This window comes from Phascolarctos cinereus, unplaced genomic scaffold (assembly GCF_003287225.1).
Source record: "Phascolarctos cinereus isolate Bilbo 61053 unplaced genomic scaffold, phaCin_HiC Scaffold_4;HRSCAF=312, whole genome shotgun sequence".
Taxonomy (NCBI): Eukaryota; Metazoa; Chordata; class Mammalia; order Diprotodontia; family Phascolarctidae; genus Phascolarctos; species Phascolarctos cinereus.
In genome coordinates, this window is record NW_027555847.1 from 711,455,780 (window position 1) to 711,480,691 (window position 24,912).

General features: G+C 48.1%; 2 protein-coding genes and 1 long non-coding RNA gene across 4 annotated transcripts in view; 2 read left to right on the forward strand and 1 right to left on the reverse strand.

The window, feature by feature from the left end:
• Positions 1-13: 13 nt before the first annotated feature.
• On the forward strand, positions 14-8,881 carry UNG (uracil DNA glycosylase). Of its 2 annotated transcripts, XM_021007916.2 has the most exons (7): positions 14-256; positions 914-1,114; positions 1,790-1,885; positions 3,981-4,078; positions 5,552-5,640; positions 5,822-6,000; positions 7,523-8,881. In XM_021007916.2, the coding sequence occupies exons 1-7, from the start codon at positions 134-136 to the stop codon at positions 7,661-7,663; spliced, it is 927 nt and encodes a 308-aa protein (XP_020863575.1). In that variant the 5' UTR covers positions 14-133; the 3' UTR covers positions 7,664-8,881. The 2 variants fall into 2 exon arrangements, with proteins under 2 accessions (XP_020863575.1, XP_020863574.1); XM_021007915.2 differs by lacking the exon at positions 14-256 and having other exon boundaries at positions 574-1,114.
• A 5,218-nt stretch (positions 8,882-14,099) lies between these two features.
• The window catches only part of ACACB (acetyl-CoA carboxylase beta), a 115,943-nt gene continuing 105,130 nt past the window's right edge, over positions 14,100-24,912 (forward strand). The window contains 1 exon segment of the mRNA XM_078154385.1: positions 14,100-14,201. The gene's annotated coding sequence lies outside the window, so the exon portion shown is untranslated.
• LOC110222831 (uncharacterized) lies at positions 17,473-23,201 on the reverse strand. Its single transcript, XR_002328496.2, has 3 exons — positions 23,033-23,201; positions 21,155-21,232; positions 17,473-20,738 (listed from the first exon to the last, which is right to left on the reverse strand). It is a non-coding gene; the product is annotated as an uncharacterized LOC110222831 (long non-coding RNA).

A 24,912-nucleotide genomic window follows, 5' to 3' on the forward strand; every position in this document is an offset into this window, starting at 1 on the left:
CCCTACAAAAGCAACCCGGCGCATGCGTGAGACGCTTGGCGCCAAGAAGATCTAGTCAGTCGGGGGGTCGGGGGGGTGGAGTGCCCGGGTTGCGCTCGCTGCTACTGTTGTTGCTGCCGCCTCGTCCGCCGGCATGATCGGCCAGAAGACCCTCCACTCCTTCTTCTCCCCGAGCGCCCCCAAGAAGCGGCGCTCGTGCACCGAGACACCAGCGGACCCCGGGACGGAGGCGGTGGTGGACAGCGAGGATGCCTCGGTGAGGAAGGAGGGGTACGGGAGGGGGTCGCGCGAGGGCGCGTGGACCGAGGGTGGGGAGAGGGGATTCTCACTACAGGAGGGACCCGGAGGGAGCGAGCGGGCGCGCGGGACCCAGAGACATAAACGAGCGGTCCGGGGACCTTAATTTTGGCGCGCGGCTCCGTGGGCAGCCTATGGGAGGGAGGCTGGGCAGCGGCGGGCCAATCGGAGCTCCGCCTGCCGCCGCCTGGCCAGGCTCGGCCTCCAATCCGGAGGGGAAGGGGCGGGGCTCGCGCGCTCAGCGTCCTGTTTTTGCCGCGAAACGGCCACGTGGGGGGGAGGTGTGTACATCTTGGTCCCCCTGCGTGCGTGTGGCCAGGCGGGCGCATGCGCGCTTCGGCCGCTGCCTCACGGGGAATCCATTCCAGATCCCTGGGAAAGCTTGTCCTCCATCCACACTCCCATGCTTCGGTGCTCGAGTCTCCGGGGTGGGGGCCTCAGCCGGCCCTACCCTAGGCTGGCCTCTCTTTTGCATGCTGGTCGGGGTTGGGGCGGGGCAATGGGACTCCTTCTCCCACCCATCGTGGGGTCAGGCAGGTTAGGCCTCTGGCTGCCCCCATCGCTTTTGGGGCTCTTTCCCCGCCTCATTACCCGCCTTTTTGGGGACGTCCCGCAGGTCAGCCCGGCCAAGAAGAGCCGGCCCGAAGACGGGCCCGGCGCCCCCTCATCTCCCCTGAGCCCCGAGCAGTTGGACCGGATCCAGAAGAACAAGGCAGCGGCCCTGCTCAGGCTCGCCTCCCGCAACGTCCCCGCGGGCTTCGGGGAGAGCTGGAAGCAGCAGCTTAGCGCAGAATTCAGCAAACCTTATTTCATCCAGGTAATGAACGTGGGGGCCCTGCCTGCGAAGACTGGGGCTGGCGTCTTGTTGTGGACTTCAGCCCTCCCTCAACCCTTTCACCCCGTTAAGATTGTGAGCCCCTGGAGGGCAGGCACTGGCTTTGGCCTCTTTCTGTGTCCCCAGCGCTTAGCTGAGTGCCTTGCGCCTAGTGGGAGCTCATCAAATGCTCATTAAGCTGTACCTTGTAGGGAGATGCCATTGCATTTTTACCATACTTTTATAATTTTGCCTCGAAACTTTTTCATAGTTTTGTTTGAAAGCTGTTAATTCCTTAAGAGACAAAGGATTAAAGTTAGACCTGTTGGAAAGACCAGAAGCAGCAGCGGCTCCTAGGAAAAGGGATTGTCCGGGTCACCTGTCAGAATGCCCAATTAACAACCATTTCATCTGGTTGATAAATTGTGACCCACTGCTTTGAAATGGGACCCTTCGGTTTGAATAAATCAAGTTTTTGCTAAATTATGAGGATTTGCAAATAATCCAGGTTATAGTGGATTTTTTAAAAGTTGTGCTCGCAAAACTGCTTTAAAAGATAATCATCTTTGAAGTTGGAGGATTACTTCAGTCATTCATAGTCGGTGAGAATGTTCTTAACCAAACTTGATTTTTCTTTTTCTTTTTTTCTCTCTCTATTTTTAAACAAATCAAAATCAGCTAATGGGATTTGTTGCAGAAGAACGAAAACGCCATACTGTCTACCCACCTCCAGACCAAGTTTTCACCTGGACACAGCTGTGTGAAATCAGAGATGTAAGTAGAAGGTTGATCAATGAATGAGATTAAAGGGGGCAGGGGGCGTGGATAGAGAGCAGGCTTTGAATTCCCTCCTCATCTCTGGCTCATAGAATCTAGTTTGATTCAAAATTCAGCTTAGGTTCCTCCTCTGGGAGGTGAGACTTTTTGGTTTTGTTGGTTTTGTTTTGTTTTTGGTGAGGCAGTGGGGGTTAAGTGACTTTCCCAGGGTCACACAGCTAGTAAGTGTCAAGTGTCTGAGGCCAGATTTGAACTCAGGTCCCCCTGACTCCAAAGCTGACTCAGGACTGGTAAACTTTATCCACTTCGACATCTAGCTGCCCTGAGGTGAGACTTCTGATCACTCCCCTCCAGCTCCTAGTCCCTTCTCCCTACACCCCCCCAAAAAAAAAACCCTGGGGATTCCCTTCCAGCTCTGGGTCGTCCTGCTAGGATGCTGGGCTTCCTGAATCCCAGTTTTATTGAGTTTTTCACTAAACCTTCTGGCGTCGTGGTAGGTGTTATACTTTGATGGGCTTGTTCCAGGTGTTTGTAACCAATGGCCTATTTTATAGAAAACTTGCAGCAGGTCTCACCTGTGCCTTACCGCCTCACCATAAAGCTGATTGCATAAGGATTGGCTTATATAGCATTCTGCCTAGTCATAACTCTTTATAGTCCTGGAGGTTTTGGTGAGGTTTGGTTGGGTTTTCTGGTCAGGCATCTGAGTGCAGCTGGAGCTCCCCAAATATTTGTGTTTGTGGGGTATTGGAAATAAATTGCTTAAAATCTCTAATCTATAGGAGCAAAAAGTAACTCTTGCTCCTCAGTACTGGTTAGACTGTGACTTTTACTAGGACCACAGGGACTTTAGTTAGAAGGAACAAGGTGGTTGTTGAAATGATCTTTGGAGATGACTTAGGCTTGGTGTTCTTCATTAGGAGAAACTAGGTTTTTGGTGAAGTTATACAACACCTATGTAGTTTTTCCTTTTGTGGTTCATTTCACTCCTTTTTATTTGAGTTGCTCAGCAAGGTGTCGTCTATCAAAACCTGAAAAGGTGGTGCTTCTTTGTGAACTTATGTTTTTGTGGAGGTGGAAAACTGCCATTATCTATCTTAAAGGAAGGGCCTCCCTCACCAAGAGGCCCTTTTCCTTGCCCTTTGTGAGGGGCACAAATGGTTCACATCCCCCAAATCAAAAGGCATGCAGTGACTGAAATTCATTAAAAAATCTTTGGATTTGGCTAACTTGTGTTCTGCCCGCCATGACCTTTCCCTTGGGAACCTGTTGCCCATTTGTATCATAAAAGGCATGTTGTGTGGGCACTGGGTTCCTTTTATTTTGAGATCATTTTCTGTGTTCCCCAGTCAGTAGATTGTGCTACTTTATACGTTAGATGTGTATATGCATGCTTCCCTGTGTGTATATATGTTGAAATTCCTGGTTTGTTCCAATGGTATGTATGCTGGGCTTCCAAAGGAGGGGGAAGCGCATTTACAGGAAGGCAATTTGGGGTCAGTCATTTCCAGGGTACTTTGAATTGGAGAAACAAAGGGGATTGTTTGGGGGGTTGAAGAAGTTACACCAAGGAGTTTTGCAGATATCTATAATTCAAGTTGGATGATACCTTGAAAGTCACTTTGTCTGTACATTATTTCTTTTTTTTTTTAAATTTTATTAATTTATTTTGATTTATCAACAATCACTTCCATATGCTTTTGAGTTGAAATTTTTTCTCCCCCTTCCTCCCCCCCACCTTCCCCAAGACAGCGCACAATCTGATATAGGCTATACATTTACATTCCCATTAAACATATTTTCACATGAGTGAAGTTGTAAGTAAAAATTAAAACCAATAGGAGGAACCATCAGAAAGATGAAACAAAACTCAGCAGAAGGTAAAAATAAGTGAGAGTGATTCAACTTCCATAGTTCTTTCTTTGGATGTGGGCAGCATTTTCCTTCCCGAGGCCTCTGCAGATGTCTTAGATCCTCTTAATGCTGAGAAGGGTTCAGTTTAACAGTATTAGTCATTGTCTATGCATTATTTCTAAAAAAAACAAATCACACCTGTCATTTATTAATTTCTGGCAAACTTGGGCATGCACAGGTCAAAGTTGTCATCTTGGGGCAGGACCCATATCATGGACCCAATCAAGCTCACGGACTCTGCTTCAGCGTCCAGAAGCCTGTCCCACCCCCGCCCAGGTAGGATTCATTATGACTGGTTTCAGACCTATATTTTATAAGTTACTAGCCCTACTGTCATGAGACCTCGTTGTAGAATCAAGTGGAAACAGAAAAGGAGTCCTGGACAGGCGTGTGTTGGTGCCTAGCTGTGTTTCTGCTAGCCGTCGAGAGATGATGTGTTTGTAAGGTTCTGTAAGATGATATCTAATGCCGGTGTACAAGTGGGCACCAGTATAGAAGGGGGAAGTATATAACGCTTCCATAGGAGGAGGCAACAGTCCCAGTCACTGGCTCGGATGGCCAAGGCTTCTGCAGCCATGTCTGGAAAGGTGTTTGTCTCTGAGGGGCCCATTTTAGGGAAGGGTCCTTCCAGAGTAGGACAACCATGACTGAAGGGGCTGTGCTACACCAACATTCTGTGATAGCTGGGGATAGTTATTGGAGAAGACCCAGAGATTCTTCTTGGTGGGGACTGATGGAAGGAGAGATGGCCATCTTGTAGAAGTTGTGAAGCCACAGACTTAGGCTGAATGTAAAGGAAAGCCTGCTCATCAGGGTTCTCAGTGGACGGATTTCCTCTTGTGGCAGTGTCCTCGGGGGCCTTTACCAAGGACGACTCACATAGGAGCTCATCCCAGCAGGGCACATACTGACTTAGAAAACCACAAATCAATATTGTATTGTAGTTTTTCATTCTGTTAAACATTTCCCAATTACATTTCACTCGTTAGAGCCACCCGGTGGCCAGAGCTGTTGGTGGAGTTTCAGATGCCCTCTGAGGTCCCTTCTGGGATAATGAGGACTGGTGGCTGGATTGTTACTAACAAGTGGGCAGAGTCAGTCTTGGAAAAAGTTGCTAAGAGCTAGATGGAGTTAGAAAGGAGCTCCCACGGGCCTCTTCTCCAACCCTCCTGTATTTTACAGACAGAGAAACTGAGGGTTTACATCCAGTCACGCCCCAAGCCTGAGGCAGGATCTGAACCCTGTCCTTGTCCTCCAAAGGCCAGAGTCCTTTCCTCTGTTACTGTGTGCCATGAGTGTTGGTTATGAAAAATCCGTCCCATGGCAGCTCATCTTATTTCCCGACTTTGGTGCCATTTCTTCCAACAACACACTCCGTGGGGTTTTATTTGTCTGTCATGTTGCAACCTGATCGAGGAGGAGCACAAAGTAACACAGCATTGTTCTCCTTCCTCGGTCATGGCTGAATGTTGAAATACACGGCCAACATTTAAATGTGTCCTCATCCGGTCTCTGGAGGGGTTATAGACTGGGAGCTAGAAGGGGCCTCTGAGGCTCTGGTCAAGCCTCCCGTTGAGCCAGTGAGGACGCTCGAGTCCCAGAAGAAGGGACCAGCCCCAACCCCCATCATCCAGGTGGTGAGGGGTGTGTCCATGGTTGCCTCCCCATGTCTTATCTTTTTAGATGTCATTTATTGGAGGTGTTTGAGACTTTACAGATGTTAACACGTTTTGTTTATCTTGTTTTCAGCTTGGAAAATATTTATAAAGAGCTGTCCACAGACATCGAAGGCTTTGTCCACCCGGGGCACGGAGATTTGTCTGGGTGGGCCAGACAGGGTGAGCAGTTGGCTTAAGGGCCCCTCTCTTCCTCCTGCCCCACTTCTTCCCCTTCTCTTTTCACTGCCTGGGTTCTGGTGCTGGGGATTCCATGCCTGAAACAAAGACTGTCCTTGTGGGCTTCGAGGTGGAAGGCAGCTTGGGGCTGCTGCTGATGGGTTTCTCTGGGGCTTATACACAGGTGTTCTCCTCCTCAATGCCGTGCTCACTGTCCAGGCCCACCAGGCCAACTCCCATAAGGAGAGAGGCTGGGAGCAGTTCACTGACGCCGTGGTGTCTTGGCTGAATAAGAATCTGAATGGCCTCGTCTTCATGCTCTGGGGGGCTTACGCTCAGAAGAAAGGCCTCTCTATCGACAGGGTAGGTCACACTCTGCTTCTCTTTCTGTCTCTTATGCCAGTGGGAGAAGCCCAGGACACTTTAAGCACCGTCCAGGGGCTGTGTCCGGTTCTCCCTTACAGTAGAGTTAGAGTTTGGGGTGTTCCTTAGCACAGGCTCCCCAACAATCCATCAGAGGAGCGAAGGTGTCAGGCGGGGTTTGCCTAGGAAGTAAGTATCTGCACCCCCTCCCCCAGGGTCCCAGAGTCTGCAGACTTTTTCTTGGGCAGATGCTTCTTCACTTGTTCATCTTGAACCTGTAAATTGAGTCTAGCCCTTGGCTCCTTTTGGAGATTTTGGACTGCCATGTTCTCATTTTCTAAATGGATTTTGAAAGATTTCCTTAAATTTGGATAATCCCTCAGCTCTTTTCCAAACAGAGTAATCTGGTGGTGATTTCAAGTATTTTATCACCCTAAAGATTTTAGAAATGAAAGCTTCACAGGTGATTTTGGGCTGGACAGGATCTTCCAGTCTCCTTACTGTCCAACAGGAATACGAAGTTTCTCTTAAGCATTATATTCTCTGTAAACGTGCTTGTTAACTTTTACTCCCTTTGGATAATAGAAACCTTAAGGCTAGGAATTAAACTCTTGGGCACTATTTGTTTAGCTAGATACCAATCAGAGCTTAGCAGCCAGTTGATTCATGTTTTTACTTCTAATATTCCATAAAAAGAATGGCACAAGACCTGGAAGGGATCCCAGAGATTTTATAGTGCACCCAAAAAAAGAAGAAAATATTTTAAAATTCCATTTAATAGGGCTGGGACTCCATTCGTGACCCTCATTGAGTATGTTCAGAAATCCCTGTATCTAGGGTCGTGTGTTCCTACCTCCCAACTCATCTTTCTGCTCATTCAGCATCTTGAGAGCAGACTGTAGGCAACTTTTTGGCGTTTTCTGGCTATTAGGTGTCACCCTGGGGCTTCCTCTCAAGCCTCTCTACCTTGGGGTTCTGGTCTCATAAACATTAAAAGGTTCTATCCACAGCTACTGGGATGGGTTTGGAGAAAATCTATCCTTTTTTTACTATCAAATGAAGGAGTTGGAGGAAATGACCCTTCTCTTCTAGCTGCAGAACCTGTGGCTCACAGCATTTCTCTTACAGAAGGAGTTCTTCACGAAATCCAGCATCAGACTAGGGAGGCCTCTGTGTGGCCAAGTCATGTAATGTTCAAGCCTCAGTGTCCTCTGTAAAGTTTGTGTGTGTGTGTGTGTGTGTGTGTGAGAGAGAGAGAGAGAGAGAGAGAAAGACCTGCCCATTCCGTTTGATTAGAATCACGTAAGCTGCTCTACAATATTAAAAACCAGAGCAGTAACCATGTTTAGCTGGCATTTTTGGCCTGTTTCCTTTCCCTGACCCTCAGGGGAACCTAGATGGCATTTCAGATCTAATTGCCCTGGTCCCCCCAAAGACTGACCAGTTGTGGCTGGCAGGGTGGGCCCCAGTCCCAGGTTCCAAAACATGAGGCAGAGTCTCACCTCCGATTCATCTCCTACAGAAGCGCCACCACGTTCTGCAGACTGCCCACCCCTCTCCGTTCTCAGTCCAGAGAGGGTTCTTTGGATGCAGGCATTTCTCCAAGACTAACGAGTTGTTAAAGAAGTCTGGCAAGAAACCGATTGATTGGAAAGCACTTTGAAGTGGTTGGAGCTGAGCAGGACTGGAGGCTTCTGTTTGTCTTGGCTAGGACAAGCTCTTTGTTGGGGGCTGGGGGTGGGGGATTTGTAGAAGTCAGAGTCTTCTGCCAAGGCAGGTGCCAAGGCAAGATTAGGGTTAACAGAAAATTAACGCACCATTTTTTCTGCTCAGCCAACAAGTTAATTTGCGTTTGGCATCTGGCCCTGTGCAGGTGGTCTGCTTGGTTAGCTTTGGGTCATCAGAAGATAGCTTGTCGTTTTATTAAGATGCTTTTAATTCACTGTGACCGGAAAGGAAAACATTGTTTTGCACCACCAAAACTTTTCTTTTAAGCCATGGAGGAGTCTATGAAAGGAAAATTGCATGGGGGGGGGGGATGCAATGGACCCGGAACTCTGGAGGATTTTTTAGCTCCCTGGTGGTTCGGGTCCTGGAAGGTAAAGAGGGAGGAGCCCCCTGCTCATTGAAAGGTCTGCAGGATCATGTTACCTTTGCAGGAGTCATTCACAAAGTTCTGTCGTGGGAGAAGACGACGGGTTCCTGTTTGGGGGGGGGTTGTTCTTTTAACTGAGATTCCAAATTTGAGATGTTTGCTACTGAGCATTTTAAAATATCCGCCACAAGTTTGTAAAGGAGAAAAAATATTTTCTCCTTTTTTTTGCCCCCCTAGTCCCCTTTCCCATTGAGATGACAGAATCCATCAGTGGCCAAATATTTGGGGAGCCCTAGAATGCACACTGATCTTTCTCTTTAAAGTAACAAATATTATCGTGCCTTAGCATTCTGGGAGCCAAGCCTTGGCTGGAAATTTCACTGATCAAATGCTTGTCTGTCATTTTCGGGGTTAGAGTTAGGAATTTGAGGATCGGGAAGAGGGTGGTAGATTTTTTTTTTCTCTTGGGAAAAATTCCTTTATTATAAGCTTGTCTCACAGTTGGGACTTTGTCAAAGCAATGCTGATTATATGAAACAAGGTTTAATTTTTATGGACTATAAAATCAGTTTTACATTTTTTGTAATATGAAACGTTTTGCTGTACTTTATTTTTTTATTACACAAGCATTTTTTTTAAAGTTTTTTATTTTTGTTGAGTGTGTGTGTGTGTGTGTGTGTGTGTATAAATCATCTATTAATGGGATATCTTGTTAAGACCAGCCCTGGCTTATGCTGCTGTCGGGGCTGTTGTCTGATTTTGATAATAAAAGATGATTTAATTCTTTGGGTTTCGGAGGCCTTGCTGTTTGCCACAAGCACAGTGCTTTAGACCAAGTGTCTTCTCAGGGACTCAACCCCCTTTATTAAATGCCTAAGATGTCAGACTTGCAAAGAATGTCAGGGCCTGTTGCTGATAAAGCATCTCTGAGGGGGTGGGTGGGGGAGGCCAGCTTGATGTGATGGGGGGCCTGCCCTAGAAAAAAAACAGCACTTTGCTAGGGGCCCAAACACTGCCAGGAGCTGGGGGTGCAGTGTAAGCCAAAGAGATGGGCCCCAAATGCTCTGTGGGAACTTGGGTTCTCGTGGGGCAGACACATCCGAGGGGGAAGGAAGGAGGCACCAGCTTGCAGTACCAAGCTAGTAGCAAAGTCTGGGGGCTCGGGAGGCTGCTGGACTGGTGGCACTAGATAAAAGAACCACCGGCCCCCGAGGGATGCCCTCACACTGGGAAACAAAGCGGAGTCGTGTCTTTCCCTACCTTTGGCGGGGGAGCCTGGGAGAAGCTTGCACCAGCTGAGCCCATAGGACTTTGGCAGAAGGCAGGGATATGGGGCGTGCGGGGTAGAGATGCAGTGAAGGCAGAGACTGTTGGGGCGACCCTGGTCTACTTGGGCTGAAAGCGCTTGAGGCGGTGTCAGGGAGGGGGCTGTCCGCGGGGATCCCCCAGCACTAGCCAGAAGAGGTTCTGTGTTATCCTGGTGGTCAGCACACCCGAACAAGACTGGCTTAAGTGGGGGAGGGATAGCTGAATGTATGTAGAGAGGGATGACTCGAGGGGCTTAGTCTGAGCGACCTGCTGGGGCGGGGGCGGGGGGGGGGAGATATCCGAGGAGGGAGAGCGGTTTGGTTTGCGGGGTGCAGGCAGTTCTTGCCACAACCGGCTATGATCCATCGCCCTCCGGGAGTTATTCGGCCACCAGAGCAGACCCCAGCCATCTTTGGACTCTCCAGCTGCTCCCGTGTGTGGTCGCGCGCTATCTAACCCCCTTTAGATTGTAAGCTCCTTGAGGGCAGCCTTTGTTCACTGGGTCCTCAGCTCTTAGCGCAGTGCCTCGCACCCAGCCGATGCTTAATTTGTGCTGATTGCGTTGCATTGGATTGGATTTCTTCGGACCCTCCGCCCTGGCTCTCTAAGAACGAGGAGCCCTCGGGAGATGCCTGGGGGCTGGGCTAGACCTTGGTGGGGGATGGACTGGAGCCGAAGGGTGGAGATCTGGGTTTGTCCCTGGGCACTGGGGAGCCTGGAAAGGTTTGGGAGGGAGAGCGGTGCCTTCGGGGAGTCCCCAGGGCGGGGGCGCGGGCACCATGGCAACCATTGTAGGCAGCGAAGCCGGAAGGGGCGGTCTCGTCCCTTCCTCCTTCCTCCCCGCCCTCTCCCCACCCCTTTCCTCCCGCCCCCCGAGTGGGGAGCAGCCCCTCCTCCGCCATGCCTCGGTAAGCCGGGGTGGGAGTATCCCGGGGGATGCGGGGCGGGAGAGGGTTGTGCAGCCCGTAGCCGGACCTTCCCCTCGAGCCTGGCGCTCACCCACCCTCAGTTTCCCCACCTGTAAATAGGCCGGTGCCCTTGGGCCGTCCGAGCAATGGGTTTGCTGTCGGAAGACCCCGCCCCCTTCCTAGCTCTTCGGTGACTTTGGGGGAGCTCACGCAGTATCCCCCCACCCCCCATTCCTCGGGAACGCTGGAGAAGGCAAGGGGTTGGGTCCCGAGCCCACCCGAGGTCATTGCTCCCTGCTGGGGGGGAGAGAGACGGCTCCACTCCCCCACCCCCCCACCCCGGGCTGGTCTGGAGCGTCTCGAGGCGCAAGGGGCCTGAGGGCCAGCACTGACCCAGGGCACTGAATGAATGCTGGGACCCAGGAGCCCGTCCGTAGGAACCTGCTGGGCCAGGCAGACGGGAGCTCAGACGTCTTCCTCATAGCTAAGCAGGATTACTAATGTTGGTATAGCACCTACTGTATGCCTGGCACTGTGCTAAGCGCCATACAATGATTTCATGATCCTCCCAGCCAGCCTTCGAGGGAGGTGTCAATGTGATCCCCATTTTACAGAGGAGGAAACTGAGGCAGGCCGGGTGAAGTGACTTGCCCAGGGTCACACAGCTAGGAAGTGTCAGAGGCCGGATTTGAACGGTCTTTCAGACTCCAGAACTGGCCTTCTAGCCACTGCTCCACCTCCTTATTTTAAGGCAAAGCCAGGGAGGCTGGTAGAGTCAGGGGACAGCCTCCATCTGCCACTTGTGCCTGAGGGCTTTGAGGAAGTCGCTCAGCCTTCTTGGGTCCCAATCTCCTCTTCTAGAAGATGAGGCACTCTTCTGATTCTAAGGCTGCCATACCTTTATCCTAAGCAATCCCAAAAGTCACAACAAATAGCTTCCCAGGAGCAGGCAACGATCCCAAACATGCCCCAGCACCTGACACACAGTAAGCGTTTAATGAATGCTTGTTGACTGATGGAGCCAGCCCCTGAACCAGGAAACTCTAACCCTAACTCACATGCACCCCAGCTCTAATGGATAGTTCATTCTGGGTTTTCTGGGGAACCTAGTGCTTCATTCAGCAAACATTAAGACAGCTGGCTGGCTGAAATGTGGAGGCAGAGAGCTCAAGGCAGGGGCAAGAAGCATTTATTAAGCCCCTATAGTGTGCTAAGTGTTTGGAATACCAAAAAATGTAAATACACCACCAGAAACCCAGCAGCTGCTTTCCAAGGGCCAGCTCACAGCAAAAGAAGAGGTATAGTATGCTGGAGAAATTGAAGATAATCTCTGGGCAGGGTGGAACATTAAGGGCTCCTGGGAAAAAACTTCTTGGAGAAGGTGGGATTTAGCTGGGACTGACTTCCTCAGGGTAATAATCCAGCTAATAAGTGTCTGAGGTGGGATTTGAAGTCAAGTCTTCCTGACTCCAGAACCTGCACTGTATCCACTGCGCCACTTATCTACCCTGACATATCCGATAGGCAGCTGGCTATTTGATTACTGGACATCGTGAGAAGTTAGGGATGGACCATAGATCTGAGAATCATGTGCATTGGGGTGATAATTAAATCCATGGGAATGAAATCACCACATGAAATAGTGTATAAGGAGAAGAGAAGAGGGCCCTGAATGGAGCCTTGGGGAACACCCACAGTTAGAGTATGTGACTTCCATAAAGATCCACCAAGGAAAAGGAAAAGTCTGGCAGGGTAGAGAGAACCAGGAGAAGTAGGGGATTGACGGCGTGAAAGGCTACTGCTAGGTCAAGGATGAGGAGGGGGAAGAGGAAATTCATTTTGTCAGTGACGGGAAGCTTCGTCGCTGTGGACAGATGGATTCCAGGTGAATCGTGGTCTGCAGGCAGGAAGCGAGAATGAAGGACTGTAGGCACAGAAGGGTTTGTCTTGTGGTGGAGGGGAAGAGCCACCTCTTCTTCATGGATGGAGGAGGTGGGAACAGGACGAAAAGGAAGGGAAGGTTCTCAGCCAACAAGGTCAGGAGAGAGATTGAGCCATGGGAGGTTCGAGGAGGGGTGGACAGTTTAGAAGAGCCTCTGTGGGTGAGCCAGTCAAGTATGCCTTGCTGTAGCAAGGGCCCACTTGGGATTCTTTGGGTTCCCTAGATTCTCCAGGGGTACCTGGATAGGGGTGAAAGCATGAAAGTTGGGGTTACCCAACACTGAGGCATGGTTGGGCAAAGTCTCCATAGGACCCGAGATGCCCCGAATTAGTTCACTCAAGATGGAGGAAGGAGAAGAGTGCAGTCAAGGAGGACTGGAGGTCACAGCGAAGATGAGGAACAGGTTTTGGGGTGGTAAGGTTGATTAATAAGAGATTAGGATCAGATTAAGGAATTGCAGGGTTCATGTGCATGGACTGGGGTTGCCTGGGAGACCTTTGGCAAACCTGCCAACTTCTGTGGACTTTGTTTTCCTCATGTGTGAAATGACGGGCTTGGCCTAGGGGAGGGAAGGGAAGAAGGGGAATTAGTAAATGAACGTAGATAGAAGAGGTGTTGGTGTGGTAGAAAGAACACTTGGCTTGTGTCAGATGTTTGTTGTTGAGTCATTTCAGTCCTGTCCCACTCTTCTGGACCCCATTTGGGGTTTTTTTTGACAAAGATACTGGAGTGGTTTTGTCATTTCCTTAACAGCTCACTTTATAGATGAGAAACTGAGGCAAATAGGGATAAGTGACTTGCCCAGGGTCACACAGCCAGTGAGTATCTGATCTTAGCCATCTTGGTCGGGCTCTTTGTCTTTGAATGCCCCTGGCCCTCAGTTTCCTCTATAGGAAAATGAGGGGGTTAGAAGATGGTCTTTAAGCTCCCTACCACTCCAACATTTTGTGATCTTATGAGATTCAGCTATTTGAAGAGGCAAAAACAAGTGAGCTAGCACCTCCATAGGGCAGGAGGCTTTCCCCAGCGTTCTTGGTGGCTTGCTGCTTTTCCCAGGAAACATTGTATGCCTGTTGATCTGGAACGACTGCACGGAAGGAGCCTGCTGCCTCCTCCCCTTTGGGTCTGTGGTTCTTAGCTGGTGGTAAAGAGAGACTTGTGTCCTTCAGAGCCTAGCACCGGCTCAACCTGGATTAGAGGTGACCTTTGTCCCACATGACTGTCCTCTCCCTCTGCCTGGGAACGCTTTGCTGTCACTAGTTTCTTTTAACTTAAGGACAGCTCTGGCCTAAGCTGTGCCTTAAGAGGGAAGGGCTCCCAGTGGCTTGTTTGTTTTTCCCCTTTCCTAAGCCCGTGTAAGTCATGGAGGAAAAAGTCCGAGGGGACTTGCATAATGATTAAATAGTCAGGTGATTCTGGAATACTTGGAAGCCTTAACCCGTGAAAGGCTGGACTCGGTGAAATCTTTCCACTTTTAGCCACCCTGGGCCAAGCCAGGAATCAAGTGACCATCCTTCCCCCACCCAGTGGGTGTCTCTGGAAGGCTGAGATCTGTTTGCATCCAGAGAATAGCTTGCATCCGTGCTGAGGGGCTCTCTCTGCTTCCATTTCCCCTTTATCTTTGGAATAAAAGCCGTCAGAGAATTACACAGCCCACGTTGACATCCCCCTGCCCAGCCATGCTGGCTTTTCGCCCGTTTGCTAGAAGGACCAGGTCTGCGCAGGGCAGGGTGCTGGCTGCCCCTCCAGGCTTTCTGAATGCCTGCCTCTCAGACCTTGAATGGTTAAGCGCTCCCGGGGTATTTTTAAACAGCAGGGGCCCTTTAATCAGAAAGTGACATTTGCAAAGTGCCTTCTTAGAGAGTCACTGCACACTCTAGCGAGCCAATCCCTGACCCTCGGAGCAGAACATGGGCACGCCGATTGCCATCAGCCGAGCTACCCCGGGGTAAGTCAGTGGACCCCTGAACTTCCCTTCACTGATTAGAAAGGCTGAGTCACAGTTAATGGAAGGTGAGCGAGGTTGATCTTGGCAAAAACATTCCGTTTTGTTCAAGCTGAGATTTCCAGGGGAAAGTTGAATCCTGTTGTGTCTAATAAAAGTGTCTGTCTGAAAGCTTTACGACAAATGCACCCGTCCTACTGAGCCAACTGGCCTTTCTGTTGACTTACTGTAAATGGTTATCTGATTGTCCTCTCTCTTTATGGGCTTCTTGCTGAATCCCCAAAGTCTTTGAGGGTACTTCTGGGATGTTCCAGTGCTGGTTCAGAACCAGGAAATGTCATCAGCTTCTCTAAATGAATCCAGCCCATAGGATGAAAAAAAAAATCACTTCCACTGGGATCCTGTGTGGCCCACCAGATCGAGGTAACTTCCTTTCTGAACCCGGGCCTGTTTGGAAGTACAGAATTCCCCCAGGCCCATCCGAGCTTTGCAAGCTAAATCCTGAGAAAGGCAGCTTTTCAGAAAAGTTCTGTGTTTATGGTGAGATGATCTGTTCCCTGGAGTTCAGGGGTGAGGGTGGAGGGGGGCAGGTTATTGAATCTGCCTTTCTTTCAGGATAGTGCAATAGGAAAAAAAAGCACTCTGAATTGGGAGTTAGGACCCTGGGGGCCAGTCCCACCCCTGCTGCTCCCCACCTGGCTGACCCTGGCCCTCAGTTTTCTCACATGTAAAATCAAATGGCTACTCTAGGTAGGTGCCTCCTAGGGACCTTTCTGGCTCTAAATCTTTGCTCCTGTGACACGTATGGGATGTGGATTTAATCTCTGTTTGAGATGCTAGTTGGATGTCACCAGAGGGATTATACCTCCATCCCATTGGCTATTTAGAACTAGGGATTGATAGGATATTCTGCAGGCCAGGCCACAAATCCCCTTTGATTCATGAAGATTTGCAGCCAGGCTACCCGTCCTGGCTTCTCCCAGCCTTCCCCACCTTCCCCATGAGCTCTGAGTCCTGGGTGCTCTATGGTGCTGAGGGATGAGGAGAAGGAGGAGGAGGAAGTGAGGAGTTCTTTCCCCCTTTCCTGGGTACAGGGGCAGCCCTGGGCAACATTTTGAAATTGGAGGTGGAATTGATCTTTGGCATGGTCACGCCTCCCTTTCCTCTCTCTTATTTCCTTATCTCTTTCTACCCCACACCCCCATGGTGTACATCCAGGTCAACCTTGCCTTCCTGTTGCTCAATATTAAAATGCCAGCTAAACTTCATTTAGTGTCAGTCAAAATTCACATGGTGCAGAAGAAAGAGGGTGAGACTTGGCTTCTGAGGACCTGAGTTTGAATCCTAGCCACTCTGGGCCTCCTTGGGCAAGTCACTTTCACTTTCTGGACCTCAATTTCCTCGTCTGTAAAAGACCAGGTAAAGAATGTCTATGGTACCTTTCAAGTCTGAATCTTCTCTGCTTCCAAAATCGGGACTCCCAGAGCTTCCATGAGGCATTAGCAGTTGGAATCATTCATATTTTAGAGCAAATGATTTCGATCAATAAACTTCTGATTTATGGACCATCAGACAGACAGTAGAACACAGTGAAATAGAAAAAATTAAGGCAATGCTAGGAATGATATTCCGGGGCCAGAGGCAGGCCCCACCTGACCTCTCCCATCTGCTGTTTACTATCAATGATTATCTTACTGTATGGACCCCTTACCAAGTTCCACAAGCACTTGAGGGTATTTCTGGGACTTTAAATTTCTGGTTTGGATCCAGGAAATGTCATCAACTTCTGGGGGCAGAGGCAGGCCCCACCTTTCTCATCTAACCCATCCTGAGGTTCTCTCAAGCTTTGCTGCTTTCTGTGGGTTCCTAGAATGCTGGCCTTTGATGTGAGGTCAAATCTTACCAACAATTATTAACAAGTTGACCCTGGGGAAGTCCTGTAACCTTCAGGAGCTGTTTCCTCATCTGTAAGACTGAGGTATTCCTTGTAAAAGCCACACCTCATCTGGTCGGTTGTTATGTTCAGCAAGGAGATACTGTGTATAAAGCATGATTTTGGCAAATCTGAACATGCTATGGAAATGTCACTGGTATCTACTGGGCCACCTCAAGAAACATTTTTTAAGTGCCTACTGTTGGAGATACAAAGAAAGATAAAAAGGCTGCCCTTTGCTTTCCACAAGTTGCCAATCCAATGTTAGCTTCCAAAAGCTGTCCTCCTTCTAAGACAAACAAACAGAAAAACCCATAGATGATTCCCAGAATGTTTTTTTTTTGGGGGGGCATTATTTTTGCAGGAATACATGACCTGTTCCTTTCCTGACCTTCCTAAGCTACCTTATTCCCAAGGATAAATAGAAATTCACCAGATTGAGACCGAAGAAGAAAAATGGTGGCCTGGCCTAAGAAAGGGCTCCTTTACATGTTATCCCAAGGCTGGCTTATGCTCTCCTGCCCACCCACCCTGTGTAATTAATTGTTGGCTGTGTGGATCTATAATAGTTTCACTTTAAGAATGAGGAGACTGAGGCTCAGAAAAGTTAAGCTTGTCCGCAATCACATAGCTCACTAAGGAGCTGGCGCTCCAATCCAGTTGTTTGCCTCCAGACAGACAGAGAGCTCCTCCAGGGCAGGAACTGGTTTTGCCTTTCTTTGCTTACCACAATGCTGGGCACACAGTAGATGCTTCATCAATCCCTGTTGACTTGTTGATTGACTCTAGACCCAGCCCTCTTTGCACCACCCTTCTGGCTACCTTGAGTTTGCCCAAGGCCCATCTCCATCCATGCCCACTTCCCCCTGGCCACAAGCCTACCAGGGTAGCAGGGCAGAGGTGATTATCCATATTTGTCCAGTGAGCAAGCTAAGGTCTGATCTACCTTACCCAAGGCCATCACCCCAGGGGAAAAAGTGATTGAGACAACTTAGCCTGGTCACTGTAGGAGAGCCTGCTTTTCATAACACTGCCCATATCTGCTGTCCTGTTGTATCCTCACCATGATCTGAGATATCTGTGACCAGGGTGGTACCTGTCCCCATTTTATGGATGAAGCAATGAAGGACCAAAGGTCACATAGCTGCCTCGAAACTGCTTTTGTGTATGCTTGACACACTTTTTAGCAAATAGTAGCGATATTAGCTCATTGGAAATGCACCTTCTGTCCTTCCTGAAGACAAGTGTGTCAGCTACATGTGAAAAGTCTTTGCAAGAAAGCAAAGGACATTCAGTTCCAAATTGGTTCTGAGCTTGGGGGAAGAAATGTGAGGAAGTGCCTCCAGATTAGGGATCGATTTACTTATTTCCAGTGCCCAGCTATTACTTGGTTAGCCAACAAGCTTCTGTTAGGCACCGACTATGTGCCAGACAGGATATAGAAACAAGCAAAAAGAAAGAAAGATCTTGCCCTCAAGGAGCTTCCATTCTAATGGAGAGGCAGCAGAAAAGGGAGAGTGGTGGGGTCCAGAGGAACACCACCTAGCTTGGGCAGCCTCCTTCAGTGGAGGTTCTGGGAAGAGCCTTCCAAGGCACTTGCAGGCTGTGAGTTCTAGGGCTGAAGATGTTCTTCCAGGATGAACAGTTCTGGGGGCATGGCAGAGGAATGCCAAGGAGGGTGATGCACAATGTCTGGTTTCTAGTAGGTGCTTAATAAATGTCTATAGGTTGATTGGTTGAGACAGCTGAGATATCATCAAGGGAGCTTTAGCACAGTGACAGTAGCAATAATAACACATTTATATAGTGCTTTTAAGTTTGCAGTGACAGCCATGTGAAGGGTGTAGAGCCTAAAATGGGATATTCCCATTTTACAGATGAAGAAGAAGCTCAGAGAGGGTTAGGGAGGGGCCCAGGCTCACTGGAATGGGAGTTTGGAGAAGGCTTCAAAGGCAGTGGGTCCCCTGGTTAAGCAGCAGAAGCATTTTAAGCTTTTCCCAGTGAAGGAAAGACATCATTGCTTGGTATTAGCATAGTCCTCTGATACCTGGACCAGGACATGAGCTAATTAAGCCTTCCAGTTCTGCCTTCCCCCTTCCTTTCCCTCCCACTCTCCTACTTTGGTGTAGATTCTGAGGTTCAGAGTTGGAAAAGACCTTAGAAAGCCTCTAGTGGGGCAGCTGGGTGGTGCAGTGGAGAGAACTCCAGCCTTGGAGTCAGGAAGACCTGAGTTCAAATCTGGCCTCAGACACTTGACACTTACTAGCTGTGTGACCCTGGGCAAGTCACTTTGTTATACTGAAAAATTAGCGAGTTAGACCCAGACTAATTTAAATTGTAGACTTTATTATATTAGTGTGCGGCTGCCAGGGGTATTCACATCCAAATCAAGCAGCCCCCATCAGGGGTCGAGCTAGGGTTTATATAGGGAGTATACAGGACAGGGAGGGGGATGGATCTTTGAAGTCTGGCAAGAGGAAGAGGTTTTTTGGGGGCTGGTCAAGGACACCCTTCTCCCTCTGTGTAGATATGATAATGCTGTGCAAACTTTCTCACAATGGAGGCTTCTGGAGATATGATCTGAGGGCTGGAGCCTGAGCAGCCAGATAAGGGTCGTGCTGAGGCCCATGCATGAATACTGCTAGGCAGAGTGTCCTTGGGCTGGGGAGTGGTTGTCAGAGATAGTGTTTCTGAGACTAGGGAGGCATTTTGGGGGCAAAAGTATAAGCACAAGCATCCGAGCACCCCATCATTACAGGTCAGGGATCACACAAACCAGACCCAGGTGTCCTGGTTTCTGGTATAAACATAATTATCTAAAGCCATTATATTGCAAGTTTTCTTATCCATTTGTGTTGGAGGTATGGGCTGTGCTTAAGCCATGCAAGAGTACATTTCACTATTGTTTAGATTTAGGAGGAAAGAAGTCTGGGGCAAGATTAAGCAGCAACTTCTGCTTTCCATGGCCTAAAGGGCCCTACTACCTAAATGGTAAAATAATGTTCTGCATTACAACTTAACCCTGATTGCCTTACTAAAAAAGAAAAAAAAAAGACATAAAGAAAGCCTCTAACCCTACCCCCTCCTTTATAGATGAGGAAAGGTCTTGTTCAAGATCATACTGAGTTAAGTAGCAGAAACAAATCATCCCCCTCTCCACACCCAGTAATGTCAGATTTAGGCTGGTTTCCCCAAAGAGGGAGCATAAATACAGTTACTATTTATAATGTAATATAATTCATATATTCATTCAATATCATTCATTCATTAATTCATTCTTCTTGACAAACATTGTACACAGGGCTATGTGCTTGGGAGATACTTAGTGATAATGCCCCAGCCTTGCCAGTGCTAGTTGTTGTAGGTTCCAAACCTTTTTTTTCTTTTTCTTTTTCTTTTTTTGTTTTGTTTTGTTTTGCTTTGGTTGCTTTTTGGTGAGGCCGTTCAGTGACTTGCCCAAGGTCACACAGCTAGTAAGTGTTAAGTGTCTGAGGCTGGATTTGAACTCAGGTCCTTCTGACTCCAAGACCAGAGCTCTATTCACTGTGCCACCTAGCTGCCCCAGTTCCAAATCTTTTAAAATCTCTAAATGATGTATTTCTCTGAAATGAAGTTTTCTTATTCTCTTCCTGGCATGACTACCTCAGTCCATCAAGAAACATTTATTAAGCACCTACTGTGTGCCAGGGACAGTATTAATGATACAAAAAGGGGGGGCAAAAGCAGTCCCTGCCCTCCAGGAGCTTACATTCTGATAACAAAGACATATACAGGTGCATAGACAGGTATATACAATATATATGCAAACACTTAGGAGGTGAGGGGGGGGCGAATGGGGGCAAGGAAGTGCTAGAGTCTGAAAGGAATGAGGGCTTTTGAGAGGTGGGCAGTGAGGAGGGTGGGAGGTCATTTCAGGCATGGGAGGTAGCCAGGGCCAAGACAGCTCCAGAGGCAGGAGGTTATAGGAACACAGTCTTAGAGCTGGGAGGGACCTTAGAGGTCCTTAAGTCCATTCTTGTCAAAGATGGTGGTTCAGTCATTTTTCAGTCCAACTCTTTGTGAGCCTATTTGGTGTTTTCTTGGCAAAGGTACTGGAGTGGTTTGCCATTTCCTTCTCCAGCTCATTTTACAGATGAGGAAACTGAGACAAACAGTAAAATGACTTGCCCAGGGTCATACAGCTAGGAAGTGTCTGAGACTGGATTTGAACTCAGATCTTCCTGACTCCAAGCTTGGTGCTCTATCCACTGCGCCTGAATCTTTTTTATTACAAAAAAAGTTTATTATTGTGATTTCTTTTTCAAGTAACAAGTGTTTAAAAAAATCATATCTCTCTCATGACTTTCCCCTTTCCCCTCATTGAGCAAATTAAGAACAAAAAAAAGAAAGAAAAGAAAAAGAAAAACAACTCCCTCAATCCATAAGCTGGCAAAACAAATTCCCGCATTAGCCTTGGCCAAAAATATATTTGTCTCTGTGCATCTCAAGTCCGTCGCCTCTCTATCAGGAGACGAGCAGTGAGTTTCATCTTCACTTTCTGGATCTGTGATATTGCATTCATCCAAGTTCTCAAGTCTTACTCCTAATCCTGAGCCCTTTCCACCGTGCTGTGTATGAGAAACAATTTATCAGTCTGTCATCAAATATTAAGTGCCTACTACATGCTGACCCTGTGCAGGGCATCAGAAATGCAAGGACAAATAGAGCCTGTCTTTAGGCAGCTTACATTCTAATGGGGTTGGGGAGACAGCAGGTACAAACCTATCTAGGTATATACAAGTTGAGTTTGCAAAGTGCTTTATCTCATTTAATCTTCCAAACAGCCTGAGAAGGGAAGTGCTATTATTATCCCCATTTTACTGATGAGGAAACTGAAGGCCAGCTTGGTTAAGCAGTTTGTCCAAGGTCACACAGGGAGTAAATATCTGAGTGGGTTTGGAACCTATGTCTTTTCCCCTGCACCCCTCTGCCTCTTGGTGACATACATTAGTTTTGGAGGGCGTGATGTGTACAGAATACAGACCGTGCTATGGTCCTGAGGCTGGAGAGGTAAGGTGGGGCCAGGTTGTGGAGAAATCCAAGCATTGGAGTTGACTTCATCCTGTAGGTAAGAGAGAGCCCCCTGGGTATATTGGGCAGGATAGATGTGTACTTTGGGAAAATCACTTTGTCAGCTGAGTGGTGATGAACTGGGAAAGGAAGAGGCCTGAGGCAGGAAGACCAGTCAGGAATCCACCGTCATGAGTCTAGGTGAACTAGGTGAACCATGGCCTGAGCTAGCTAGGGAGGTGGCTGTGGGAGATGGCATCTAAGCGAGTGACCTGTCATTAAGGAATTGCCCAAGTCTTGCTTTCTGTGGTTCAACCAGTGACAGTATTTTCATGTCAGAATGGTTCAGCTCTAAGCACTGGGTCTCAGAGAAACATCCCTGTGTGTAGATTACAGCCTCCTAAGACAGGCCTCCTTGTATGGGTCCTGTGATGTCTGAGCACCATTTTGTATTCCTAGAGGCTCATTCCTGGTAAAGGATTATTTAGCCATGTCAAACCAGGGTCACATAGCTAGTTCTCACTTGAGACGAGATTCAAACCCAGAGAATACTCTAGTAACCACACTCCAGCTAATCTAAAGAAATTTCATTTTTTACTTGATTTTACCACTTAAGGTGAAAGTAGCATGCAGAATTTTAGTTGTCTCTTAATTAGCTGCATCCATAATTACTCCAACCCTACCTTGACCCAGTTTTAACCCAACTTGCTCTTTTTTAAAAATTATTTTTGTTTTTAATTATCAAGCCTCTTTTTTGTTCCTCATTTGCTCCTCCCTCCCAACCCCACTTTAAAAAAAACCTTTAAGGAAAAAAAAGTTCTGATTTTTGAGGACAATTTCTGTTTTTGGACACATGTCCAAAAATGTCTGTTTTTGCTTACCGTGTCTTTGAGCCCGATGCTGTTGGTGGGATAGGAGAAAGAACATTGCGCTGAGAGCTGGGAAATCTTGGGTCTAGTGGCTCTGACCCTAACATAACATGATTTTGAGCAAGTTCCTTTTGTTCTCTGGGCCACATAGAAAGATCACACCACGTGATTTCTAAAGGTCAATCCCAGCCCTAAATCGAAGATGGCTTTTTGTCCATAGACTATTTTAATTTCTGCCTTACCTCACCCTGGGAGCTCATGCTTAATTATCCACTTAAAATAGTTCTTTCCCCCCCATCATACATCACGATGTTCCTGGCACTCTGATCTCCCAGACAGCTGTTTACCAAGATTTGCTTCTAGAAAATAAACAATTTCCTACAAATTATACAGTATTAGGTTAACAAAACAAGAAATAGACCTCTTAAGTAAACAATCCAGTCTCAGAAAGTGAAATTTAACAAGGTAAAAATGATGTGGGGGCAGAGGAGCCCACCTGTTCAGATTGGTTTGTAAGTGAATTCTCTCACTGATTTTGAGAGGAATGAATACAAAAATGAATCATTGAGATGTGAAATAAGTATGGTCTTGACACCCAAACCAGGGAGGAATAAAGCAGGGAAAGAACACTGTAAGTCCAATCTAATTTATATTGATGAAAAAATTTAAACAAAATCCTAGCAAAAGGATAACTAATTTAAAAATTATTTTCTCTCACCAAGATTGACTTCTTCCCTCAAAAAGGTTAATAATCATTGCTTAGCTTAAGTAAGACCCAGTGCTTAGAGCAGAATCATCCTTATATGAAAAAATGGAATTGAACTATAGAACCTCAGGTGTCCTACTGCAATGCCTTACCCCTAAAAGAACTCCTTCTTCCTTTGTCATATTTCATTTCTTGGTAATGGACACAATTGAGATTTTAACACAAGGACATTTGGATAAACAGTCGCTGTGTCTGCTTTGGGATCTCCAGGAATTACCTTGTAGGACCTTCTTCTCTGGAAGCTACCTGGCTTACCGAGAACCTCCCTTCCTCTTCAGTTCTCTTCTCCCCACTCTGGAGTTGTTGTGAGTGTGGGAGGAGGGGGAGCCTTCCATCACCTCAGCCTTTCCAAGAATACAACCCTTCATAGAGAGGGTTTTGTATGTGCCCCCAGGAAGAGTGTTAGACTTTGGAATGAACTTGGCCCAGGCCCCAGGAGAGTCAGCCCTGGAGGTTAACCCTTTAAATGCCTCCCCCCTTTTCCCCTCTACCTCCCCACCCCTGGCTGGCCCAGCGGCTGAAGATTGGAAGCCTGTCTAGGCTGCCTGTCATTGATCTTGTGACTGATGGCGACCTGCCCCTCTAGGGCTGGCCTCAATGACCTAGGACAAGAGCAGGACAATAATAACCATGTAAGTTCATTTTTTGTTCATTTGCCGAAAGAAAAATTTGGGTAGGAAGCCTCATTCTTTGGGATTAGAGTGGGGCTGCACCCAACTGGTGACCTCTAGAAGGTTCAGATTAAACAGTGGGAGGGTACAAGGCACTGGGGAACCGGTGGGGGCTAAGAGGTAGACCCTGCTTGAGCCCTGACCGCCTAACAAGGAGGCCTGGGTTCTAGCCCCAGATTCAGATGCCTCCGGGATCTCTTCCAGTGCTGAGATGTCAGAATACCTGGGTGACCTCAGCCATGTCAGTTTCTCTTCCTCTTTAAAATGGAGGGCTTGGGTGCCATGTCCAAGGGTGCCTCCTGCTTAATGGGGGAGATAAACCACCAGTGCTAATTAGAATATTTCAAGAGTCCAAGAAGGGGAGAGAGCTTGGAAGGAAATGAGAGAGGGAGAGACAGAGAAACAGAGAGAGACAGAGAGAGACAGAGAGGAGACAGAGAGAGAGAGAGAAAGAGAGGGAGAGAGAGGGGGGAGGGGAAGGGAGGAGAGAGAGAGAGAGAGAGAGAGAGAAAGAAGGAAGGAGAGAGAGAGAGGAAAGAGGGAAAAAGAGGGAGAGAGAAAAAGAGAAAGAAGGAAGGAGAGAGAGAGAAAGAGAGAGAAAGAGAGGGGGAGGAGAAGGGAGGAGGGAGAGAGAGAGACAGAAAGAAGGAAGGAGAGAGAGAGAGAGAAAGAGAGGGGGAGGGAGGGGAGGAGGGAGAGAGAGACAGAGAGAGAAAGAAGGAAGGAGAGAGAGGAGAGAGGGAGAGAGAGAGAGAGAAAGAAAGAGAGGGGGAGGGGAAGGGAGGAGGGAGAGAGAGAGAGACAGAGAAAGAAAGAAGGAAGGAGAGAGAGGAGAGAGGGAGAGAGAGAGAGAAAGAAAGAGAGGGGGAGGGGAAGGGAGGAGGGAGAGAGAGAAACAGAGAGAGAAAGAAGGAAGGAGAGAGAGAAAGAAAGGGAGAGAGAAAAAGAGAAGAGAGAGAAAGAGAGAAGGAAGGAGAGAGGAGAGAGAGAGAGAGAGAGCGCGCGAGCGAGCACAGGTCAGAGCAGAGCTAGTCCCTGGTTCATGACAGTTGTCCCTTCCTTTGGGTGGGTTGCGCCCCCCTCCCCAGTATTTCATTCACCAATGCATTACAAATACTTTAACAGCCTGCCATGTACAAACCCCTGCCCTAGGCCCTGAAGAAGACACCCACCTTAGGTGAGACAAAGCCCCCGCCCCATGAAGTTTGTGGCTCAGCAGGGAAATAATATAGACCAATGCATCCTAGGGGCAGCATAGCATAGCCTGGAGAGGCCTGGGCCGGAAGACCTGAGGTCAAATCCTTCGTCTGACACATACAAAGTATGGCCTCAAACAAGTCATTGGGCTTTCCAGGAAAAGGTTTTCCCCCCTTTTCCTTTTCACAAGTATAAGTTGCAAAAGAGTTATCCATTTTAGAGGTTTCAG

Excerpts from the sequence above, each read along its gene's own strand:
- UNG (XM_021007915.2), top strand. The coding sequence starts at position 701 with ATGCTTCGGTGCTCGAGTCTCCGGGGTGGGGGCCTCAGCCGGCCCTAC. Across the intron at positions 1,886-3,980 it reads AGCTGTGTGAAATCAGAGAT|GTCAAAGTTGTCATCTTGGG; the intron begins GTAAGTAGAAGG and ends GGGCATGCACAG. Across the intron at positions 4,079-5,551 it reads CCTGTCCCACCCCCGCCCAG|CTTGGAAAATATTTATAAAG; the intron begins GTAGGATTCATT and ends TCTTGTTTTCAG.